This window comes from Drosophila persimilis, unplaced genomic scaffold, assembly GCF_003286085.1.
Source record: "Drosophila persimilis strain 14011-0111.01,24,50 unplaced genomic scaffold, DperRS2 tig00000002-arrow-pilon, whole genome shotgun sequence".
Classification (NCBI taxonomy): domain Eukaryota; kingdom Metazoa; phylum Arthropoda; class Insecta; order Diptera; family Drosophilidae; genus Drosophila; species Drosophila persimilis.
Window position 1 is genome coordinate 6,260,453 of NW_020825289.1, and position 23,446 is coordinate 6,283,898.

At 49.6% G+C, this 23,446-nt stretch overlaps 3 protein-coding genes across 4 annotated transcripts; 2 read left to right on the forward strand and 1 right to left on the reverse strand.

Moving 5' to 3' along the window:
- Positions 1-4: 4 nt before the first annotated feature.
- On the forward strand, positions 5-1,977 carry LOC6591225 (putative inorganic phosphate cotransporter). The gene is made up of 4 exons (XM_026986337.1): positions 5-145; positions 207-343; positions 409-1,506; positions 1,572-1,977. Exons 1-4 carry the CDS (start codon positions 85-87, stop codon positions 1,764-1,766), a joined length of 1,491 nt encoding a protein of 496 aa, XP_026842138.1. The 5' UTR covers positions 5-84; the 3' UTR covers positions 1,767-1,977.
- A 7-nt stretch (positions 1,978-1,984) lies between these two features.
- Positions 1,985-14,552, reverse strand: LOC6591226 (mucin-5AC). Of its 2 annotated transcripts, none has more exons than XM_002015860.2 (6): positions 14,258-14,552; positions 9,840-9,873; positions 4,077-7,528; positions 3,839-4,012; positions 3,487-3,782; positions 1,985-3,430 (listed from the first exon to the last, which is right to left on the reverse strand). In XM_002015860.2, exons 3-6 carry the CDS (start codon positions 7,515-7,517, stop codon positions 2,566-2,568), a joined length of 4,776 nt encoding a protein of 1,591 aa, XP_002015896.1. In that variant the 5' UTR covers positions 7,518-7,528; positions 9,840-9,873; positions 14,258-14,552; the 3' UTR covers positions 1,985-2,565. The 2 variants fall into 2 exon arrangements, with proteins under 2 accessions (XP_002015896.1, XP_026842137.1); XM_026986336.1 differs by having other exon boundaries at positions 3,487-3,785.
- A 6,709-nt stretch (positions 14,553-21,261) lies between these two features.
- LOC6591227 (probable 3-hydroxyisobutyrate dehydrogenase, mitochondrial) lies at positions 21,262-22,551 on the forward strand. Its single transcript, XM_002015861.2, has 2 exons — positions 21,262-21,312; positions 21,379-22,551. Exon 2 carries the CDS (start codon positions 21,381-21,383, stop codon positions 22,356-22,358), a length of 978 nt encoding a protein of 325 aa, XP_002015897.1. The 5' UTR covers positions 21,262-21,312; positions 21,379-21,380; the 3' UTR covers positions 22,359-22,551.
- Positions 22,552-23,446: the final 895 nt, after the last annotated feature.

Genomic DNA, 23,446 nt, shown 5'->3' on the forward strand with positions numbered 1-23,446 from the left:
TTGAGGGCGCCTTCACTTTTCCTCCCTCCATCACTAGCATAACATCTATTAACTTGGGTACGTGGATAGAATTGGACCCGCAATATGGTACTCGGCTGCTCCCCTTGCTGCAGTCGGACTGGCTACCAGCAAATAGGGAACACAGGCAAGTGTTTGCCGACCTCTTTGTTTGAATCTGTTTTCTCTTACGTTGCACATATTTTCAGGGCCGCGATTCGGAGTGCGACATCTGCAATGCATTCTGGTCTTCTTTGGCCTGGCCGTGGCCTATTCCTTGCGCGTTAACCTCTCCGTGGCGATTGTGGCCATGACGGATCGCAATGCCAGCAACCCGGACTTTCCTGTAGGCATAGCCATGCATTAGATGCTCATTGGATAATATACATAATCCATTATTTTGATTTGCAGGAGTTCGAGTGGAACGAGAGCGTTAAGTCCTACCTGCTGAGCAGCTTCTTTTGGGGTTACGTCGTCACACAGGTACCAGGTGGCTATCTCTCGGCCATCTATGGTGCCAAGTATATGCTCTTCTTTGGAGTGCTTGTATGTTCCTGCCTCGCCCTGCTGACGCCCTTTTGCGCCATTGCGGGTGGCTGGAAGACCGTAGTTGTTCTGCGTGCTATTCAGGGTCTCTGCCAGGGTGTAATTTTCCCCTCAACGCACACGTTCCTCTCGAAATGGGCGCCAACCGAAGAGCGCGGCCGACTGGTAGGCTATTGTTACTCGGGCTCACAGTTCGGTACGGTGGTAATGCTCTCGGTGAGCGGTTATATTGCGTCTTCCTCGCTGGGCTGGCCCAGCATCTTCTATGTTCCTGGCTGTGTGGGCATTTTGTGGTCGGGTGTGTGGTACTTCTACTGCTCAAGCACTCCGGCCCAGCATCCATCGATAACGCCGGCTGAGCGTCGCTACATCGAATCGTCTAACCAGACACGCCGTCCATCGGATGTAGGACGCGAGATGACGCCACGTCCGCACACGCCTTGGCGACGCATTCTCACCTCCGGACCGTTTCTGGTGCTCGTGCTGGCTCATTGTGCCAACAACTGGGGCTTCTGGACGCTGCTCACAGAGATTCCCACGTTCATGAAAAGCGTTCTGGGCATGGACATCAAGAACAACGGCCCGCTGTCGGCTCTACCCTACTTCGCCATGATACTGCTCACGTGCGTGTTCATTTGGCTGTCGGATGCAATGAAGCAACGTGGCACAGTCATTCCACTGGGTTTCTCCCGGAAGTTCTTCAATACACTGGGCATGTGGCTGCCCATGCTCGCTCTGATCGGTCTGGGCTACATCACCGAGAGCGAGTCCAATGTCCGTCTGGCCATTAGCTTGCTCACCACGGCAGTGGCTACCAATTCGGCTACATATTTAGGCTTCCACGTCAATCACATCGATCTATCGCCCAACTTTGCTGGTACTCTGATGGGCATCACGAACTGTGCAGCCAACTTTATGAGCATTCTGGCGCCGCTTATTGTGGGATTGATTGTCTGGGATGAGGTGAGTGCCTGGTACTTTTGCATTTATTAGATTTCACATGTGCAAATGTCATATCTCTCTTTCAGACGAATCCCGCGCAATGGCGAATCGTTTTCTTCTTCACCGCTTTCGTTTACTTTATGGGTAATCTGCTCTTCATGGTCTTCGGTCGGACCGGTGTCCAAGAATGGAACACTCCAACAACAAGAACGCCAACGGCCACATCTACTGAAGAGGGAGAAGCCTTTGATGGGGATCGGGCGCCGCTTATCGAGGCTTGAAAGCGAAGATGGGTCGAGCACGGAGTTGGGGATTGGTTGTAAATTGTGAAACTTTTGTACCTTAAACGGGAAGTGCATTCCATGGAATTGATTGATCGCAACTAGCATCGTATTACTAGCTATACACATGACTATATTATATACACAAGGATATACTCTATTTATGTACAGAACATATACAAATCCTAACAAATTTCTCGCTTAGATGTAATTTTCGTTGTTTTATTTTATTGGTATCTGTATTTGTATTTGTTAGTACACAATATTGTATGGTACAAGACTTATGCTGGCTATGTGCTATCCTGACATTATGCTCTAACTCTAAGATCTATGTACTAAATTCTCTAAACGGGAATACGATATATCCGGGAAAAACTCCTTTGACAACACTCGCAAGGATGGGCAGGATAAGCTTATAGAAATTCTTTGATAGGAATATATAATATCATTCCAAAGCGTCTTCAGCTAAATATTCGTCTTATCCAAGAACTTCTACAGCCTTCGAACCAGTCCTAGTCACTGCGAATGGGCATGGGGTGAATCCATCCATCAAACCTCGATCTGCTTATCCTTATGAACATATTTGTATTTAAAGCTAGTTAATTACATCTGGATACGGCTTGTGCGCTTCTGGGGGCTGAGGATGAGGAGCTGTGCTGACTAGCGCCGCCCCTTAAGGTGGCGGCCGCCTGTCCACCCTCACTCGCCCCGGCCCCAGGCTTTACCTGTGCGTATTCCGTTTGCCCTTATGTACATGCAGAGTTCATGTCCACCATGCTCTGCCGGAGGAGTGCTCTGCTCAGTGCAGTTTGTGGTTGGCGGGCAGATCCTCGGACCTTATGCAGCGTCCGCGATAGCAGATCTCTGTCTCGGAGGTGACTTTGGTCGATGTGGATGTGGCATAAACCACATGCTCCATGAGGTCCTTGTGGAAGTTATCTTTGCTACCCTCCGAAGCACCTTCTGTTGCTGTGGTGGTGGTGGCTGTCAGCTCATCGTCCGCTAATGAGAGAGTGGTTTTGTCCGTGGACGTGGCTGGAGTAGTGCTGCGCTTGATGCTCGTGTACTCCTGGCGACGCTTACCCGCGGCAGCCAGGGCAGCGTTCACCGTCTCGTCCTCGCTCTCTTCGATGGCAAACAGATCGTGCAGCTGCTTCTTCACCTCTGAGAAGATGCTGGGCTGCGTCTCCAGGTCGCCATCCCCATCCACATCCACATCCGCCGCGGTATCCATGCGACGCGTAGCACTCTCCAGCGTCTCCATCGGCAGCGTCGATGCCATTGTTGCCTCCTCCAAGGCTCTGGCGGTGGTCACCTCATACTCCTCTGGTGTCGTGGGCGAGGCAGCCGTGGTGGGGACTATCGTTTCTGCTGTCTCAGCCTCGGTGGCTGCAGGTGTCAGCGGGGTGGTGGTCTTCGGCTGCTGCTCCTCCTTCTCGCTGGCCGCCTGCAGGGCATTGTAGAGCTGAGGTCCCAGATTCTGGGACTCGGCCGTCTCGAAGTTTTCGCCATTTTCCGATCCACTAGTCACGCGGCTCTTCTTCCACTTGCCACGCCTATTCAGCCTTCCAATGGTGCTGCTGGTGTTGGGTGACTCCGTGGCCAGTTCCTCGGGCACCTTGCCCATCACTTCCTCGAGCAGTTCAGCAAAGGATTTCTCTGGTCTGTAACGAAATGGAATAAGTAACTGAATGGCAGCCAAAGGGCATTGAAATCTCACTTCAGGTTCGGCGCCTTTAGGGTGGTGGTGCGTTGCACGGCTGATCCAGCCAGATCCGCAGCTACGTTGAACTCGTACGTCTCGGGCTGCGCTGTGGGTCCCACAGTCACGATCTCTGGCTCGTTCTCGAAGTTGTGGGACTCTGTCTTGTACTTGGGATTCAGTGGCTTGAAACTGTTGGTGTTGGCATTGGCATTGTTGTTGCTGTTGGAAGTCTCCGAGGATGGCGACCACTGGGACTCTTGGCCCTCCAGCTGGAATGGCTGCTTATAGCGACGCCGCTGGGTGATGGTTGTCTGCTAGAGATTCAAATATTAGATTTGACGCTAAAATGGAAAGCATTCCCACTCACTTCCTTTTCTTTGGGCTCTTGATTGTAGCGGCTCAGCTTGCGGAGATTTGTCCTCTGGGTTGCTGCTTCCTGGACTTCCTCTTCGGGGGCCGCAGTGGAGGAGGCAGGGTGTCCTGGACGACGCTGACGTTGTCGCACCTTGACCACACGACGAGGCGGCAGGCGAGTGCGAATCTGAAAATAGCAGCACAGACATAGAGAGAACTCTTCTGGATAAATCTTGTTTCGAATTTCTTACGGAAGGACGCTCCTCCGAGGGCGTGGTGCTGGTCACTGGCGGCTCTGTTGTGGTGGTAGTCCTCACCCTGGGATAGTTTCGGCGCACGAACGGCGAGCGACGGGTTGTGGTCGTGGGCGCTGCCTCTGTGGTTGTCGTGGTGCTGGTCGTAGTTGTCGAGGGCGTTGTGGTAGCCAGCGTGGTGATAATGGGACTCACCTCATTGCGAACAATGGCCTCGGTGGGTGTGAGATCCTCCTGATTGGGGAAGTAGCCGGGCCCGTAGTTGTCCTTGGAGAACTCCTGGTAATGCTGGGCGATCTGCATGGGCTCCAGCAGGCTGGACGGGAATCCCGAACCCTGAACGCTGGCGCTGTCGATGCTGTTGCTGGGCGTCACCGTGTACACCTGCTGTGACTCCGATGCCGGGCCTTCGGTGGTGGCCTGGAAGTCGTACGAACTGGGAATGGCGGTGGGGCTTGTTGGTCGGCGCGAGGGGGCGGAGGAGGAGCCCTTGAACACCGGATAGTTTTGCTTGAGCACGTCACGTTGGTAGTCGAGATCCTGGTCTTCGCGCTGGCCGTTCTTTGACCCCTTCCTGGTCTTCACCTTCAGCGACTGGCGCTCCTCGGTGGTGGGCCTGTAGCGGATGCGATTTGGATTCCGAATGAGGGGATTCCGGGCGCTGGTTGGTCGCCGGGTGGGGATCGGTGCAGAGTCGTCTCCCTGGTCTCCGCCGCCGCCCGTGGTGGAGGCGGTTCCGGCTGCAGTGCCTCGGTTTCCGTATGGTCGACGGATGCGATGCGGCACCTTTCCGCTTGACTCGGATTCGGAGTACGACACGGAGGAGGTGGTCACCACCTTGGAAACGGCTGGCTTGCGGGTGCGCAGCAGGGGACGGCGGGTGGGTCGCGTTTCCGGCTCGGGTTCACTCTGTGGCGTGATGGTTGTCCCTGGCTGGAGTTTGTCCTTCTCCTGGAGATTATTGACCAATCCGGGAATGTCGGGCGTCAAGGCCGGCAGCTCCGACGGCACATGGTAGGGGTTCGGCTCGTAATCCACGTTGCTGTTATCCAGAATCTCGTTCTGCACTTGGTTGAAGCTGGGCCTGTGATTCAGCGGCGCCTGCGCCTGCTCTTGGTCCACTTGGTAGCCCACATCCGAGGTGGTCACCGGCACTGCTGCGGGCGTATAGATGTTCACGCGATGCTTGCTCTTGACCCTCTGCGTCGTAGGCACCTCGTAGTCGGGTGCGCTGGGCGTGTACTGAACCTGTTCGAAGGCGGGCGGAATCGTAGTGAGCGGACGCTGGCGGAAGGCATCTTGCTGCCGGAAGTACTGCTTCATGCGATGCTCTTCTTCCACTGTGGTGGCCGTCGGCGGTCTCGTGGTCAGGCGGGGCTGCTGTTCCTGGACGACGGGCTGCAGGTACTCGGGATACAGGTGGCCACTGGAGCCGGGGAATTCCACCTGCGGCCGGGTGCTGTACGTAAAGAGGGGCTGGGTGGGCGCCGCCGTGGTGGATGTCGTCGAGGTTGTGGTCGATGTTGTGCTGGTGGATGTGGAGCTGGTAGTGGTGGGCTTGTTGGTTAGCGACTTGAAGAAGTCATCGCCTCCGATCTGATTGAGCGTGTCGAAGGGGTTCTGCGTCTTGGTGGGTGGACGGTAGATGGGCTGCTGCTGCTGCTGCTGATGATGCTGATGCTCCACCTGAACGTTCTGGGGTCGCTTCTTCTTGTGGCGCTCCTGCTTGGCGGGAATCTTCGGAGAACTCACCTCCTGGATGCCGTCCTGCACATAATAGTAGCTGAACTTGTTCCCGCGTACAGATGCACCCGATGCACCCTGTGACTGCGACTGCAACGGGGCCTGTGCCTGTGCCTGGGTTGTGGTCTCGAAGGGATTCCGCGTGCTGCTCACGGCTGCATAGGGACGCTGCTGACGCTGTGGCGGTGCCTGAGTCTGCACCGAAACAGAGTCCTTGGCGCGGTTGACCACAATGGAACCCACATGCGGCTCGGGCAGGAGGATCTTGTTGAATCCATTCGGTGTACGATAGCTGAGCGGTGCCACGAAGAAGGAGACATCGCTGAGGTCGCGGGTCTGCGCCAGTTGCGACAAATACGGAAGATCAAACTTCACATAGCCATCGGGAATGGGCATTCCTGCGGGTCCCACAAAGATATCCGGCGTCTGTTTCGTTGGGGAATCGATCACGGAAATGCTGTGGGCACTGCGCAGGGCAGCCACCACATCCGACTGCGATGGCCGGGAGCTGGAGCGCAGCAGGAACATCGCCAGCGGGGGCTGGTGAGCCTTCGGCTTGGGCTTGGCGGTGGAGAACTGCGTCTGTGCCTGCGGCTGTGGCTGCGGCTGGGACTGGCCAAAGCTCTGGAAGATGCTATGCGGCTGGCTGGTGGTGGTGCTCGGTCGAGAGGTGGTTCCTGCGCTGAAGAAGTCGCTGCCCACGTTGGGATCCTGGGTGTAGAACTGGTTGATCTGGTAGGGATTCACGGCAGGAAGTCCTGGATTCACATTGAACTTGTTAACCTCAAAGTTGGAGTTGGAAGATCCTGGCCTGGAGCCCGACTGCTGTCGCTGCTGGTTGTACAGGGTGTCGTAGGGCACGTACAGCAGCTGGACCTCCTGCTGCCGACCTCCACTTGAGGCTGGAGCGGACGAGGGCGCCGGCTTGTTCAACCCAAAGATCGACTCTGGCTCGGGATCGAGGGGAAAGACCTGGGGGGTCACGCTCTGCAGCGATGGCTGCGTCGGCTTCGCATGGGACTTTGGCGGCAGGATGTCCTGGATGTAGTTTTGCTGCCGGAGGGGCTTGTTCAGGGTCTGTGCCAGTGGCTTCTGCGGCAGGGTATGGAACTCGGAGCCGAAGGGCTGCGCCTGCTGCTGGCCAAACAGTGAGGGAGGACTGAAGAGCGAAGATGGGGCCTGAAGACCGCCTCCAAAGGTGTGCTGGATCTGATAGCCCGTCTGCAGAGTGGGCGGCGCCTGGGCCTGTCCCCCCTCGTTACTGTGGAAGGGCATCTCAAACTTGAAGAACGACTGCGATGTGGGCTCCTGGCCGGAGTTCGTCTTCAGCGATGACGGTGGTCCCTGTCGCAGGGGCAGGGCCTGTCCCTGTCCATTCGAGTACCTTGGAAACTGGTACGAAAAATCAAACTGCGATCCGGGGGATACTCCTGGCTTGTTCAGGTCCCCGAAACGGGCGCTGGGTGGAAACGTCTGCGAGTAGGTCAGCACACGACCGTTGCCGGAACGATCCTTTCCGCCGCTTCCGTCCAGCGGCTGGGCGAGTGGTATCCAATCCAGGGAATCCGTGTCGGAGGTGGGAGCATCCTCGAGCTGCCGCGACCACTTGTCCGATGATTCCTGGGCCCGGACAACGGTGGCAGCTGTGGCCAATAGGCACAGCCAAGTGGCGGTAAGTTGCATGCCTCGCTTCATAGCTTATATGCCTAATCGGAGAGAGATAATTGTGAATCAGACTATCAGGCTATCAAACTGTGTTAGATCTAAGACTCCAATTCCAGCCGCTAAGAACCATCTAATCCGAAAGAATGAAACCCTACCAAAAGGTCAGTTATGGGTTCTTTTATCACTACGAATCTGGAACGCCCAATTAACAAACAAAAAACTCGCACTAAGAACAGGTTACCAATCGCGGGTAGTATTTGCAAAAATCCAAGAGTTTTTAGCCAAGAAAAGGTCACCAATTGCAGGTTGCAGCTGCGCCGATTCCAAAAGCAAAATCTCCATGCATTTTTAATGAGATCTTTTCTCATGGCTGGGACCCAGCAGAGGGAGCAGGGACTGTGGACTCTGGACCAGTCGAGCAAGGTCAGTGGGCGTTGGGAGCAGCGCAGTTGCAGTGGCACCCTTAATTCTGATCAATTTGCATACTTAACAATCGCCATAAGCCCGGCTCAGGCTCTGGCCAAGTGAAAGGTTTCTTTTCTAGTCGTTTTGGTTGTCTGGCTCTGGGATCAGTAAATCAACAGATAATTGCTGGCTGTGGAGCGGGCATGGTCTTGGTCTTGGACTATTGCTGTGTCTGTGTCTATGTCTGTGTCGCTGCAGCGGTGTGGCAAGTGTAACTGTAAGTGCAACTGGTCGGCAAGCGGTCGGCCATAACTGCCGGTCTGCCATCCAGCCAGCCAGCCAGCCAGCCATAATTGTGCACTTGTCTTCATTTGGCCAACGCGAGAAATTGCAATACTTAAAATGAAACGGCAGTCGAGCCAGAGAGGGGACACTCCTCCAAATGCAATGCCTCATTGAATAGCCATGATCCATGATCAATGGAGATTTCCTTATTTCGAAATCATTTTGCATACGGAATATCGAATACGGCAGACGGCATATGTCTGGGCCGGTACTAATTGCATCATCACCTTCCCCACCGCCATTATCTTCTATCCTCAATCTCCAATCCTCTATCCTCGGCGTATTATTGTCAAGGAGTGGACGAAGATTCGCTCATGTACGAGTATGTATATGAAAACGAAAGTGAGTCGCCACCGAGTGACCAAACCTGACCAACGATCCGCTGCCACTAGCACTACCATTGGCAGTTGCTTAAGTGAGTAACTGCGGCTCCACTCTGATCACCGATCGCCGATCGCCGATCGCCGATCGCCGATCCCCGAGCACTTTCGTTTTCACTTTTCCAATGAATTAATCGCACATACTCCGAGTGCTACCCCCTGGTTTCTTGCTGCTCTCTTAACGGATGCCAGGCTCAAACTGTGCGCGTTCCAGCCACATAAAATGGGTTAAACGAAAGCAAAAACAACTGCAAAAAGTGATGCGAAATATCGTAACAGCAACAAAAACGGAACTTGCAACGCTGCCGCTCCCGCTGCCGCTCCCGCTGCCGCTCCCGATCCTGCTGCTGCAAGTCTGTTGAGGGGGCACAGGTCTATACAGGTGGCACAGTGAAAGAAGAAAGTTCATTGCATCGGAGTCCCTCGTCGTTCCGGGGTGGGGAGATGACAGCAAAAATAATAGAAATTAGACACACTTGCGGTCAATATTTCGGACTGCGCTCCAAAAACCAGTTATCAACAAAAAGATACACAAAGAAAGATACAAAAACTCATGGTCACACCTCAGTGAGTCGCAAAAGAGCGAAGGAGAGAGAAAGAGCACGCTATTCGGGGCGGAGAAAGAGACAGGGGCAGTGCACTTGAAAACCATTGCTGCTGCCGCTGCTGGCTGCTCTTTTCATTGAAAGTGAAATGTGACAATGCCCTCTAGGAGGAGATACATACAGACGCAGACACATAAACGGGTACGAGTCCGATCTGGAGCTGGTAATTTCCCTTTCATTTTGCAGCAGACATCTGGCAGTACATCGAAGCGGACTTTCGTTCGGATTCGGGCGGCAGGGAACCCACAGATTAATGGTATTTCGGGCTGGTTTTATCACTGACCAGAGACCACAGACCAAAGCCGGATGCTAGCACCGAAAAAAGACCTGGGTCTAAGCGGATTACAAGTGCCGCCGGTCCGCTCGTTAAGATCGTTAGTATCTGGTCCGGGTTCAATCAGTTCCTAGGGATTAGCTTGGAATCCGACTCCCTCTCTGTAACTGTCTCTGGCATTGACATTGTTTCATCGCTTTGCTGATCATTTGGGTGTGATTTAATTGGATTACCCGACTCGCTGTCTGGCTGTCTGTCTAACAGCGGGGCCGCACCCACTGAACACTGAACAGTGCACAGTGAACACCCACTGAGCCGGAAGGTCATTCCATTGTAAGCTTACCATAAACAGCAGCAACAACAGTGTTGAGAGGTAGCTGCAAAATATGCAAAAAATAATATGGAATTAGTTTGATAGTGGGATAATTAAAAGAGTAGTTGCTAGGGCAATAGATCTTCCGTGGTGGGGTCAAGAGCCCGAGGAGGGCTACCAGGTGGGAAGTTGTAAGGGTTACATTGCTTCGTATGTTGCAATGCCATCTACAGATACATTTGTATCTGCGAGTGGGACTTGGTCTGTTGTTGTTTCTAGAGCTGCTTTTAATTGCAGTTGGAGGCTGCAACGGCCACGCTTCGATGGCCGCAGAAAACACCACACACACAAGTACACACCCACTCGTACTCTCCACTCACTTTTTGGCAACGCCTGCGGATCTGCGGATCTGTGAAACTCTGAGATACTAAGACCCGAGGCTGCAGCTGAATTATTAGAGCACAGCACAGCGCGGCAAAAAGAAACCCAAACCCAAACCCAGAGCTAGACCCAGAGCAAAAAGGAATGTGCGTGACCTGAACAGTTCAATTGTAATTGTGTGACTCAGTGTGGTGTGCCGCCAGTGCCACGGACTGCCAATATTTCACAGAAATCTTTGCGCAACTGCAACGCACTGCCACGAATTGATGTCAAGCCAACACACGACTCAGGTTGAGTCGAGTCGAGTCGAGTCTATCCTACTTGAAAGCAACAATACCAAATGAATTTCACAAGCCGCACATTAAATATTGAGTGATTGTATCTCTGCCAAATCTCAGACAAATCAGCCGCCATCACTCAGATACAGTTTCAGACTCCGGTCCAGATACTGACTGATTGTATCGCAGCGCTGCCAAATCTCAGCTGCAGATACAGTTTTAGAGACCCCGAGAGTCAATTAGTTTTTCGAGCAGCAGCTAACGATGAGCCGCCATCAAAATTGATGGCGACGCATAAATTATGCCACAGCAAATGCAGAGCCAATGAACTTTGAATCGCGGGGCAGAAAGAAATGAAACGAAAGCGACAATGAAATGCAGTTTTTGTCGACTGGCATTCAAAATTGGCTCTCGGGGGGCGTGTCACCTATTACAGCGCGATTGTTAGGCCTGCCGGAAAGAGTCAGAGCACCAGAAAACGACATAGGAAAATGCCCATTTGTGGCTCTGCTAATTCCTAAAATTTTATGCCGCAGCGACCCCGAAGAAGAAATGTTTGAAATTATTAAACGAAATGTAAATTTCACGCAGCCAACGGCGACGAACGAAATGAAAATGGAAATAAAACTAAAAACAACAAACTTTCATTTCTCGCGCTCACTGCTTTCCAAATGAGGTAAGAGCCCATACCCGATACCGATACCGGTGTGGAGGTGGAATTGGAGATAGAGTTGGAGGGCAGCCCCAGCCCCAGCACCAGCACCTGTTCCGCAAGCCAAGACTTACCTCGGCGCCGCCTCTTGCGTAATCCCAAGAATTTATGCCCAGGCATTTGAAAGCGAAAGTATTTCTTCGTCAAATTCAATTTGGCATGCAAGGGGGTGGCGGCTTGCGAGGCGCAAACCGGATGTGTTGTTGTGGTGGGAGGGGGGGGGAGGGGGTGGGGGGGCTCTTAATGGGGCTACACGTTAAACAGTTTAAATTGTTTTAAATTTTTATCACTCAACGGAATCGAATGACAACAATAACGACATTGCGGATGGCGCAAAAGATGCGCTCAGCTAATTACAAAACTTTTGTTTCCAAATGCTCCGCAGTGAATCCAGTGAAGCCAGTGAGCCAGAGATAACTGGGGGCCCCAAACAATGTGACAATTTCGAAAGAGCTACTTACTCTATATAGGCATACATATACGCCGCAGAATATATGTATATGTACACGAGTAGGTGCATATATGAAAAACCATAAAGCAAGCTCTGACAAAACAAAGGCGCAGAGCGGGAGCCAGCTGAAGAAAGCAAAAGTTGGCCCAAGACAGAAGCTGAAGAAATACCCCGTACTAGAGCAGGCAAATGCATGTGGCCTGGGTCGGATCAGGTCTGGCCTGTCGAGGCGGCACACCATTCTGGGCCCCCAGACCTACTACTTACTACATGTGATGCAATCCAACGAGTGTCTGTACATATCCACATAAACCGCCGTCTAAACGCAGCCAAGAGATACATATGCACAGATGAACATTAGCAATCAATCCACATCCGTGACCAAGACAAGAGTGTGAGAAAAAATTCAGTAGGCCAAGACACTTCAACTTGTCTGGTCTCTGGCGTCGGAGGCCTGGTCTAGAAAAGCGGCAAACAAAACGCAAAGGCCCCAGCAAATGGGGCTGACTAATCAACTGCTGCATCTCGGAGACCCACTGCGACTGCAACTGCGACTGCAACTGCCACAGCTCACGACTTGTATGCAGCGGGCCAGGCCATAAAAACCTGGACTGAAATTGAATTTTATGTTGTTGCTTCTACATTGATCTGATATTGGCAGTAATTATTCACATTTGGTACACGGATCGTGTCAAAATCTACCATTATATGTATTACTAAAATCCAAATGGGGATAATGGCTAACCAAAGTATTATTAACTCTAAACATCAAACGAAATGTCGGTGTAAGAACATTTACTTCATTTTAGAATTCAGACATTTAGTGGATAAGCTATAAACTGAAATATGAATATGTATAATATAGTCTGAAAACTCAGTAAACCAGTTGGATAAGTGGTTTTTAAGTAACAAACATTAATTAAATGGAAAAACTAAGCTTTTCTTTTATGTGTGTTTGAACCACTTAGTAAGCAATTTAGGAACCCTATACTATGGTATACCATTTCCATAGTGAATATATTACCCAATTTATGACCTTCCTAGGGCTCAATAACTCAATAAATCCAAACTCTTCATTAAGTTCTGCCACGCACTGCGGCAGACGAAAGAAAGCGAAAAGCGAACTAATGAAGCAAGTTTGCGTCCTAAGTCTTTTGTTTAGCCAGAGCGAGAAAGTCGTAATCCCAAGGCAGTCCGAGTGGAGGCTCAGCGCTTGACAAATTGAACGTTTTGCGGTTGAGTAATTGAAAGACAAACAAATACAGGCAGGCGGACGGATTGATAGATGGACGGATGGGTAGGCCACACACACAGGCAGCCATGCAGGCAGGCTGGGGCCTGGCACGTGCTGAACCTTGGAAGCTTCTGCGGCTACGCAAAGACATTCGCACGTTTCACTTTCATTGGTTTCAACAGTCCCCCGATGGGGTATGGGGATGGGTATGTGTAGGGGGATGAGGTGTAACAGAGGAGTGGAGGAGCAGTGGCAAATATACACATCAAGCGCCACATTAAGACACGACAATAAAGAAAAAGTGAGTCTGAGCGGTATTATATTTTCTTGACACTTTCGCGAGTTTTGTTTTCTCTCTCCCTCTCTCTCTCTCTACTTCTGCATCTCTTTTATTGGCACTGGCATTGGCCGATGAGGCGGCTACGTGATTTCAGTTTGCTGCCAAAGGCTATGATGGCCATGTGGCTGGGGATGTCTCTGTGGAAGCGCGGGGCAGCCAATTGGCCGGCCGGCGGGCATCGCCGCCTGCGTTTATTGTAATTAGAAAGTATTTAATTTCGAAAACGCCGCCAGTTCGCATATAAAAATGTGTATACACACATAAATATAATATATAAAAAAAATATAAAATAAACGTGAACCTGTGGGTATGTTTATTTTCCCCTCTCTCTCGCTAACTGTGTGTTTGCGTTTTCGAGTACCCTCAAATGACAAACATCAGTAGAAGCATCCACAAATAAGTGAAGACATTAGTTCCGTTAAGATCGGATGGCATCAGAGATCGGGGAAAGAAATGCCTGCCTTGAGCATCGCACATACATGCATGCATATGTAAATGGGTCCGATAAACAAGACTTTTCTTGTCGAAAATAAAAGTTTCACCTGGTGAAAATTGGGTTAATGAAGTGGAAGATGGAAAAGCATCAAACCCCGAACCCGAACCCAAGACATTTGTATGTGGCCCCCAAAGAATAGACATGGACCGCAGTGGGACAGGGCAGGGGTCTGACACCTTATCTACTCGTAAATGAGGAAGTATGGTCATAAAACTTGACTCGACCTGTCTCATCTCGTCTCGTCTCTCTCTAGAGGATGGACAGACAGATAGCTGGATGGCTGGATGGATGGTTGGATGGTTGGAGAAGACCATAACTCTTTGGGCAAACAAATTGCATGCCAGTTAACGAGAGAAGTGAGCAAAAACAAAATGAAATTTCCAAATAATTAGAGCATGAAAAAATAAACAGCAATATTGCCGACACATGTGTGCAGCTTCTGTGTAGAGAGTGAGAAAAAAAAATTTCTATTTGCCTTTTTTGGCAGTTAGACGTGCCCCGTCCCGGCCCGTCCCGGCCCGTCCCGCCCCGCCCCGCCCCGTACTTGGCCACTTACCGCTCTCCTTCCTGCAGTCAGCGGGCAGCGCTTTGTGGTGTCTTCTCTTTCACTTTGCCAAAACTTCAATTACTGCTTTAATTTTTGACTAATTTGCAGATTAGCAGCAGATCCCGATTCGCTGCAGCTTGAATTTCACTTTGAACAAACACTTTGATGGCAGCCGTGGGCCACGGAATGGTGTCCAGGCAGGAAGCGCACGCACTTTCAGTTAGCGGAGGAGCCGTGCAAATGTCGTTGGCACCACTGTGGCTCTACTGGACACTCGAGTTACAGTTAAAGTTAAAGTTAGAGTTCGGTTTCAGTTAGAGTTCGAGTTAAGTTTTTGCCGAATAGGAGCTGGAGCTGCGCCGCGTCTGCATCGTTCGCATGCCGTTAACAGACTGAAGAAATGAAAAGCGTCTCTGGCCAAAGTAAGTAAGAGTGGTTCGTTGGTTCGTTGGTTCGTTGCTGGTTTTCTTTCGAGCAGCGGAGGCGACGCCGGCAGCGCAGCCAACTACTGCGTCAGCGTCAGCGTCAACCACAATACGCTTAAAGCCAAAGTGGCTTTTACGAACATTTTTGTAGCTGTAGCTGTAGCTTTTGGTCTGGGCCAGGCCAGGCCTGGCCAGCAAACTGTAGCAAGCCAATATGTGGTCTGGCCGTGTCTGGTGCCGCTCTGGGGTCCAAGCAGCACCACTTGCCTGGCTCGCTGCCACCACCGATCTCTCAAAAGATCCACCCATGATTTGTGATTTGTGGTGGATAATCAAAACTAACGTAGGCCCCCAGAAGGCACCTAAATGCAAATCAGTTGAGCTCTGCTCGGCCATAAATGTCGTCTGGCCGCCATTCAACATGTTTCTAGTACTAGTATTTCTCGTTGCAGTGCTCTGTTGTTCCTTTTAGTGTGCCAGTTTTGCAATTTGCTGTGACAAGTTTTTGTGCTGCTGGGAAAATTGATCCGCTCGCAAGTTGCAACCGATCCGCGCTCATGATTCAGTAGGCATATCGGCAGCTACAATTCCATAATTCTGACTCATTGCCATATGGCTATGATCCGTGCATCAAGCTTTAATTGGCTTTCAGACTCCACTCCACTCCACTCCGCACACTCAAGGTCGTCGTCATCGTCGTTGTAGTTGATTTCGTTGTTACACTAGATTCCATTATGAGTTTAATTGAATTGTTTGTTTGGTGTGTTTCGACGGGGTAGGGTAGGGCAGCAGCAGACTCTGGAATGAAGTCGAGTTTGTAAACCGATTTGGTTTGAAATTGATTAAATACCGGAGCAACATCAAATGTACAGAATCCATGATTTTCATATTGCGGCACATGTCTGGGCGTCCTTCGGCGGAGGCTATTGAAAAGATAAAGCAAATGACAAACAGAATCTATTATTTTTCCTATGGGGCCTTTAATTGTTGCCTCTTTAAGTCTGCTATCGATAATCAATAAGGAGCGATATCATTTACCAAACTAAAACATAAATAGCTGACCTGAACGGTATTTAGTGCTCCAACGCTATTTATAGTCTTTGCTTAAAACTTATTGAAAGCTATACTTAAACTATTGCCCTGTGGCTTGTGTTGTGTGTTTTCGATTATGGAATGAACACAGTTATGGCCAGGCCAGCATTTCAAAACTAAGTGTATCCACGCGCCGTTGGCAAAGGCTCGCGACTCGCAGTGGCCCTCTGACGGTCTGCAAGAATGTGGCCTTAAAAGGGGCCTTTGCTGAAGATATTTCTATCAAGCAATTTAAATATTCTCATTCCCAGCGGCGCATAATTTCCGCTAAGCAAACAATTGTCTAAGTGAGACGTTTATGGATCGTGGAAATTGAGTTAATTAGCATAACAGCTCACAGAGCGAAACATTCATTCATCGGCGGCGGGCCAGTATCCATTAGGTAACCCAAACAAGAGGCGACTTTGTCTTTCTGTCCGTCTGCCTGCTAGTTTATTTGCTTTTTTCAATTTGCAATTTGCAATTGAGAGTGCATTGACAGCCTCGCATGGCAGCGGCATCAGCAGTAGCAGAAGGAGAAGGAGTAGGAGCCACAGCGGCTGTGGCAGTGGCAGTTTGAGCAGCTTCACCACAAATCCAATCAGTCAACTTGTCATAAAGCCTCACCTGCCCCACGGGTAGGCGTGAGTTATGTGCGGGCTGCGATGACGTATGAGGAAGGTTTTCACTTTTCAGCCTGAGTTATGTGATGAAGTCTTTGGCCATCAGACCCCGGCCTGGAGAGCATTCAACCGTGACCAGCCCAGCTCCAACATCCGCTGGCTGACAGCTTCTTTGGCGGGGGAGCGACTAGAACAAAGCACTTTCACTTCTAAAGCCTCACGAGAATCAATCGGAATCAATTGCATCGAATCGGTAAAGAGCAATTAGAGTTAACCTTTTCACAGGTGGTGTGTCTCTCCGCTGCGATCCCACACGCCCAAGGCGATGCCAAATGGCAAATGTAACATTAAAAGCAATAATAGCAATAACAGCCACAATGATTCGACCTTCAGCCCCCTTATGAATGGCTTTTCCCAGGCCCTCTGCTTGTTTTTCCATACGTATGCGGAAAAGACTAACGAGATTTGCATAAAATTCGAGTCAATCGCTTCAACTGTGGCCAAAGTGTTCCCACAGCGCCAAGTAGATCAACTTAATTGCGTCTGTACGTCTCTCTCTATCTTTTTTCGGCATAATTTAACCTTATTCATGGTAGAATCTTTGTGGAGCAGCAGGAGGACGGGCATTGGCGGTTGTGTGTTGGAATGGCAGTTGAGCAGCAGCTGGAGGAGCGCTGGCTGATGCAACATTGACAAGAAGACATAAATATCGAGCATTATGCAATCCAGTGCACTCGCCAGGCGAGATTTGGCCAAAGGCGGGAGGCCAACAGGAGGAACAGAGAAAGAGGCTGATGCCGAGAGACATTTATCGATGCGTCGACGCATCGAGAGTCAAATGCAGTTTAAGCGCACGAAACTAAGACAACTTTTTGTTGCTGCCTCCGGGTGATGCCCAAAATGCCTGCCGCTGCTGCTGCTGGTGCTGCTGCTTGGCCATAAAACGCTTCCTGCTCCCGCTGCATCTCAGTGCAGTGCAATGGTCAAAATGTGGTCGAAATCTAAACTGGATTGTCGTCAGTGCAGTCCCCTCCCCCTCCCCTACTCCCTCCAGAGGAGAGCAGCCTCTTGGTGCCTTTGTGCGCCCCAGCAGTTTCCTTCCTTGTGTGTGGATTTGGGTTAGCTAAACATTTATCTGCCGCTCGAGCTGTTGGTTTTTATGCTGATGCTGATGATGGTAACGCGGGCACGGGGAAGAGTCTCGGAGAGTGCAGGGTATATTGACTTTGAGTAGTGGTACGTGGAAAGACCACAAGTCCCTTGTAGAGATGGAACTTTAGCGAAGGCTCTGTAGGAGAACAAGGAGATCCTGCTACTTATTTTTGCATTTCTTCATCACTGAAAGAGTATCCAACATTTCATCTGCCTTTCGCTCTTCCACCTTCCATTTCTTCTCTTCACTCTACAATTAATATTTTGTAATAGTGACCAAAAAAAAAAAACAAATCCCCAAGCAGAAACAACAAAAACAAAAACAAGACGAGTGGGAAAAATTACGGCAAAAAAACATTGGCTTTAAACGGTCACATGGAATGTGTGTTTTGTCGGGCAGCGAATAATTTTACCACTTTCAAAAATGATTTTTCAATTTCACTGCAGCGGATCGAAACTATAGGCCACGGTGTCGGCAAATGGGGCCTAAGTGAAGAGATAGCAACGTTTATATGTGCTTATGTATGTATTGATGCATAATAATTATGCATGCGGCGTATTAAAAAGCGCGAACCTTAGAAACGATTCAGAAACCGAACGAAAACAAATTGAATCCCATTGAAACAGACAGCGGGGAGGAGCGGCTATAATTTCACTTTCCTTTCCTTTCGATTTGTTTCGTTTCGATTCCCAAAATGGGCCTGCAGTGACTCCGACTGCATTTCAATTTTCCATGTGATGTGCGCGGGTCTTTTATTATTTTGGTTAGTTTTTCATTTTCATATGGCTTTGGAGTGGTCTCTTCAGCTGGCATGTTAATGTAGGTCCAAACGAGAGCGGACGGTGGAGAGCGAAAGCCCAGAGTCAGTTACAGCGATAATTCAGGGAAATAATTAAAACTCCATGAAAGCGATTATCGGCCAACAGTTTCACTGCCAAAATTTCTTTGGTTAATGTAATTTCAATTACGTGCTGGCCGGAAATGAAGCGAAAATGAAACGGAATCGAGTGCTCAGCCGAAAATGTCAGTAGTCGATCACGATGACACAATCAATCGCTGGCAAATAATTGTGTTCCGTTCCGTTCCTCCTCGAAGTGTTCACTGAGTCACGGATCTACGTTGTGGCATGCAGATAGCTGCAACTTGACACGGCCGCCGGTGCCGAGCCAATTGCGTGCAGAGAGTTCAGCGGGGTTCAAGAAACCTTCCGTCCGACAAGCCCATATTGTGGCTGGGTACAGTGCGTTTATGTATTGTAAGTCTATGGAATCTTAACCGAATGGCGTACGGAAGGTGCAGAGAAAAGTGTTTCTTGTTGAAAGAATATTGGATTTTCAAGCAGAGACTTAGATTATCCACCAGGAAATGATACAATTTATCGATAAAGCAATAAATGCTTACTTTTAGCGTTAGTTATCGAATCAGTTACCCAACAATAATCGGATCTAATTTTAATTGTTTTGTGGCTTATGTCTGCCATTAAATTGTACCTAGTCATGTGGCATTTCCTTACAATAGTTTTATAGTTTCGAAGCGCACTGTAAAGTGTGTTAATAATGCAATTTTTGCGAGCAAGTAAAATTCAATTTCAAGTTGAATTATTTCAGCGGCTTCAAGTGCATGCTGTTTTTGTGGGTGCGCTGTTGGCTCTGAGTGAAATCTGTGTGTGTTTTGACATGGAAATTAGTGGCAACAACAACTGCGCGGAGAAATGCTTAATGTCTGCCTAATGAGCTTGGTACACCGCTGCGTATACTTGATGTATGCATGTATACATCCCCGAATGCCACAAAACATGAATGGACAGACGGACAGTGCCAAGCCCATCTCTGGGGTCCAAAGACACTCCACTTCATGCTTGTAATTTCTGCGCTTTAATGCTTCACTTACGAGTACTTGTGGCTGGCTGCTTCTTCTGGTGGCTTTGGCTTTCGAGTTGTAAGCTGTACTCGTGAATTGTTTCATAGAGACTCCCGCTCTCACCGGGTCATTGTTGTTCATATTCGTGTTAATCATACGCTGAATTGCACTTTATGGCGTTAGATAAGGTGTTTGCCATTGCCTTGTGCCGTCACTTTGACAATTGACAAGCCGAACGGTTGATACTCGCTTATGTAAGGGAGCGTTGGCCAGAGATGATGTCCCCTATTTCAATTTGGCGTCATTGTTGCGGTCGGTCCCAATTCGTTCCACTCCCCAAATTGATATTCACTTAACCAGGCCAGCCGGCGGCTCCAGCCCACACGAGCAGACGCTCTGTCCCAGATAAATCACAGAAATCATCTGTGGTGGGAGATCCGATCTACCTCGGCGCTACCTCTCTTGCCATCAGCGGGTTCTCCTCGGGGTGAAATCGAGGCTGGTTTTCGGGCTGTTTTCTTTTGATAAAGCATAACGATGTTGGCTCTGACGCTGACGACGACGCAGGCGCTGCCAGCGAAGTCCGGATTGCATAAGATCCAGGCCACGACAGGCGGGCCGCAAATTGGTCGAGATTTTTGCGAAACGCAGCCCGAGCCGAGCAGTTGCAATTTCATGCATGCCGATTTTGTTGTGAAGAAAAACAACAACAATAAAATCAGCAGAAACAGCAACCAACAACAACCAGCCTTATAACCATTGTACAATTTGGGCGAAAAAGATATCTTCGCCAATTGAAGCTCGAGCTGTGATAAAAATAGCCCAAGAAAACAAAATGCAAAACATCAAATTGTTCACTGTGGGATCAAGTACAAGTATTGGCAATGCTCGAAGGCAAAAGAGTAGTGCGAAAAACACCAATTAAAGAAATCGAGTGAATTATGAAAGACGAATCCAATACACCCTCCCAGCAATGGATCATTTGTTTCCTTTGGGTATAAGGAGGTTTATTTGAGGATAAATTCTTCATTAGCTCTTAATTCATATAATTGACTGTAAAGAATTTCGTGGTTATAATAGAGATAGAAGATCTCTAAAAGGTACCTACTTAAGTGAAACACTATTCCAAACTCGCAGTTTGTAAGTTGTAAAACTCTTTTGGGAGAGGGTAAACTAAAAACAATAGTTTTGAAACTTTGCGTGCGAATTAAGTTATGCACGATATTTCACGCAATTGCAGCGATTCCCGAATTGTCGTTCAATTCAACCAATGCAAAAGGTGGCCGGTGACCGGTGACGAAAGGTCGTTTCGGGGAATGCACACAGGCAGAGTAGACGTAAACAAAATTCAAGAACAGCCGAAAAAGCGTTTTGCAATAAATTACAATAAGGAAAAAGCTTACAGTTTTAGACGAACTGTGACCAGCTGACACACCCACTCTGTGCGCTGGCCGGACCATCCCCCAGAAACGTTGAAGGTCAACGAAAGTAAACGAAATGGAAAGTTTTAATAGCCTCTATGCTGATAAACAAAACAGCGGCACGTGTCGCCCCATAAGAACATCTATTATTTCAAAAACGATGGAATGGCATATGACCAGAGTAAACCCGAAGAGCAGAGCTTTTGCCGGCAGCACTGGAATACAAGTGCTTGCCAAACGAGAAATAAGTATTAATAGAGAGAGGGAGAGTCGCCTCAGCTTTGATCTAGCAGAGTTGTCGGGTGGCCCACAGCTCGTGTTTTCCACGGAATCGCCTGTTCAGATGGAGAACTTTTGAACGATTCGACAACCCATTCGACGCTGCTGGAACGACGTTGAATTACGTGACTCGATGGCGGCGACGCTGCGGGCGACCAGAACAGTGTGCTTTTGGTGGTCCGATCGTTCGCAGGTTTAGTTTTACCTTATAGACAGATTTTTTGTGCTACAGGTGGGTGAGATTCTGCGGAGAGGAAGCCTCGACCGATTACATAACATTTTCACTCCACTCCTCCAGCCATGTCGCTTCGTGTGGTGTCCTCCCCTTCCCTGCTCAATGCCTGGAGCCAGACTCTGGTGCGTGCCATGTCCACCCAGGGCGGCAGCAAGAACATCGGCTTCGTGGGTCTCGGCAACATGGGTGCCAACATGGCAAGCAACCTGATCAAGGCCGGCCACAAGCTGCATGTGTTCGACATCTCGAAGTCAGCCTGCGATGGACTGGCGGCCAAGGGAGCCACCGTCTACGCCAAGACCTCGGAGCTGGCCCAGAACTCTGACTTTGTCATCACAATGCTGCCCAACAACGCCATTGTGGACAAATCGTACGAGGAGATGACTGCCGATGGCGTCAACAAGGACACCATCTTCATCGACTCCTCCACCATTGCCCCGGAGCTGGTGAAGACTCTGCAGAAGCGCATCAGCGCCAAGGGAGCACGCTTCATCGATGCCCCCGTCTCGGGAGGAGTTCCCGGCGCCGAACAGGCCACCCTCACCTTCATGGTGGGCGGTACCGATGCCGAGTACAACGCAGTCAAAGCTGTGCTGGAGTGCATGGGCAAGCGCATCACCCACTGCGGCGTCTACGGTATGGGACAGGCCGCCAAGCTGTGCAACAACATGATGCTCGCTATCTCCATGATTGGCGTGTCCGAGGCGATGAATCTGGCCGTGCGCCAGGGCCTCGATGCCAAGGTTTTCGCCGAGATCATCAACTCCTCCACTGGCCGCTGCTGGGCCTCTGAGATCTACAACCCCGTGCCCGGCATTTGCCCCACGGCTCCTGCCAACAAGGACTATGCCGGAGGTTTCTCCTCCGCCCTGATCACCAAGGATCTGGGTCTGGCCTCTGGAGTGGCCAACAGCTCGAACACACCGATTCCACTGGGTTCGCTGGCCCACAAGATCTACACCTCGCTGTGCACCCAGGGTCTGGGAAACAAGGACTTCTCCGTGGTGTACGACCAAATGAAGAAGGAGAAGTTCAGCGTTTAAGTTACTTAAGAGACTCTAACTGATAGCGAAGATGAATCCGTATCCAACACAAACCAGTCCTGCATTTATTTAGCACTAAGTTAGTGCGGTCCTAGGGCTTCCCTATTTCCAATTACGACTGTGCAATTACTTTTTATGTGTATCCGCGTACATATGTACATATATTAAAGATGTATTCGTTTATCGTATTGTATGGAAAACTTCTCTTCGATTGCGTAACCGCAGGCCTGGCGGCTGGGGGTTGTGGGCTGGTCTGGCGATCGTCTGTCGAGTGGAATCCCGAGTGCTGATAAGACTCGTCAAACAGCTATGGGATTAATATTTATTGCCATATTTCAAGACCCCAGCAAATAAAATTTACGAACGAAACCTTATCACTGCTTCCACATGGCGACTGCTTTTGCATTGATAAAGCTTTTCAGGTAAACAGAGCAAAACAGAACAGTTCGATAGATAAAAGTTGAACTAATATAAATAATGCCGAGAAATATTAACTGCGTAGCATAAAAGCTCTTAGTTTTAGAGACATTGGCCTTGGACAAGTTGACACACCCACTCGGGAGGCCCAGCACCCGTCTGAACGCCTCCGCCAACGAAAGTCAATGAAGAGAGCGATATGTTGTCCAATGGGTATATGAGCATCTACTTTTCTTTGTGTGTGACGAAATTCTTGTTCAGAAGAACTTCCAAGATTAAAATTAAAGACTAACTACGCACTCCAAGAAATAAATTATACCAAACATCTGGACGGCGATCAGACCATAAAAGCTTTCGCCGGCAGCTCTGTATTGTCAGCGCGTGTTGAGAGAGTGAGAGAGCTTGATGAACAGAGTTGTCTAATATTAAAATGCTCTCTCAGCTCTTTGCATTTCATTCTTTAATAATACGTCTCTCGAATAATTCGACAGCTCCGTCCATCCCACTGTAATGTTAAAGTAAATCTGTAGAACTACAGAACAGACTACAGTATGGAGAAATCAACAGAATGGAGAGCAAAGCGAACGAAAGCTTTTTTTTAACAGTTTGAGAAGTATTTGGGTAGCTTCAAACAGCTTTAAAATCTGATAAGAACTTTTTCTATTTTGAGC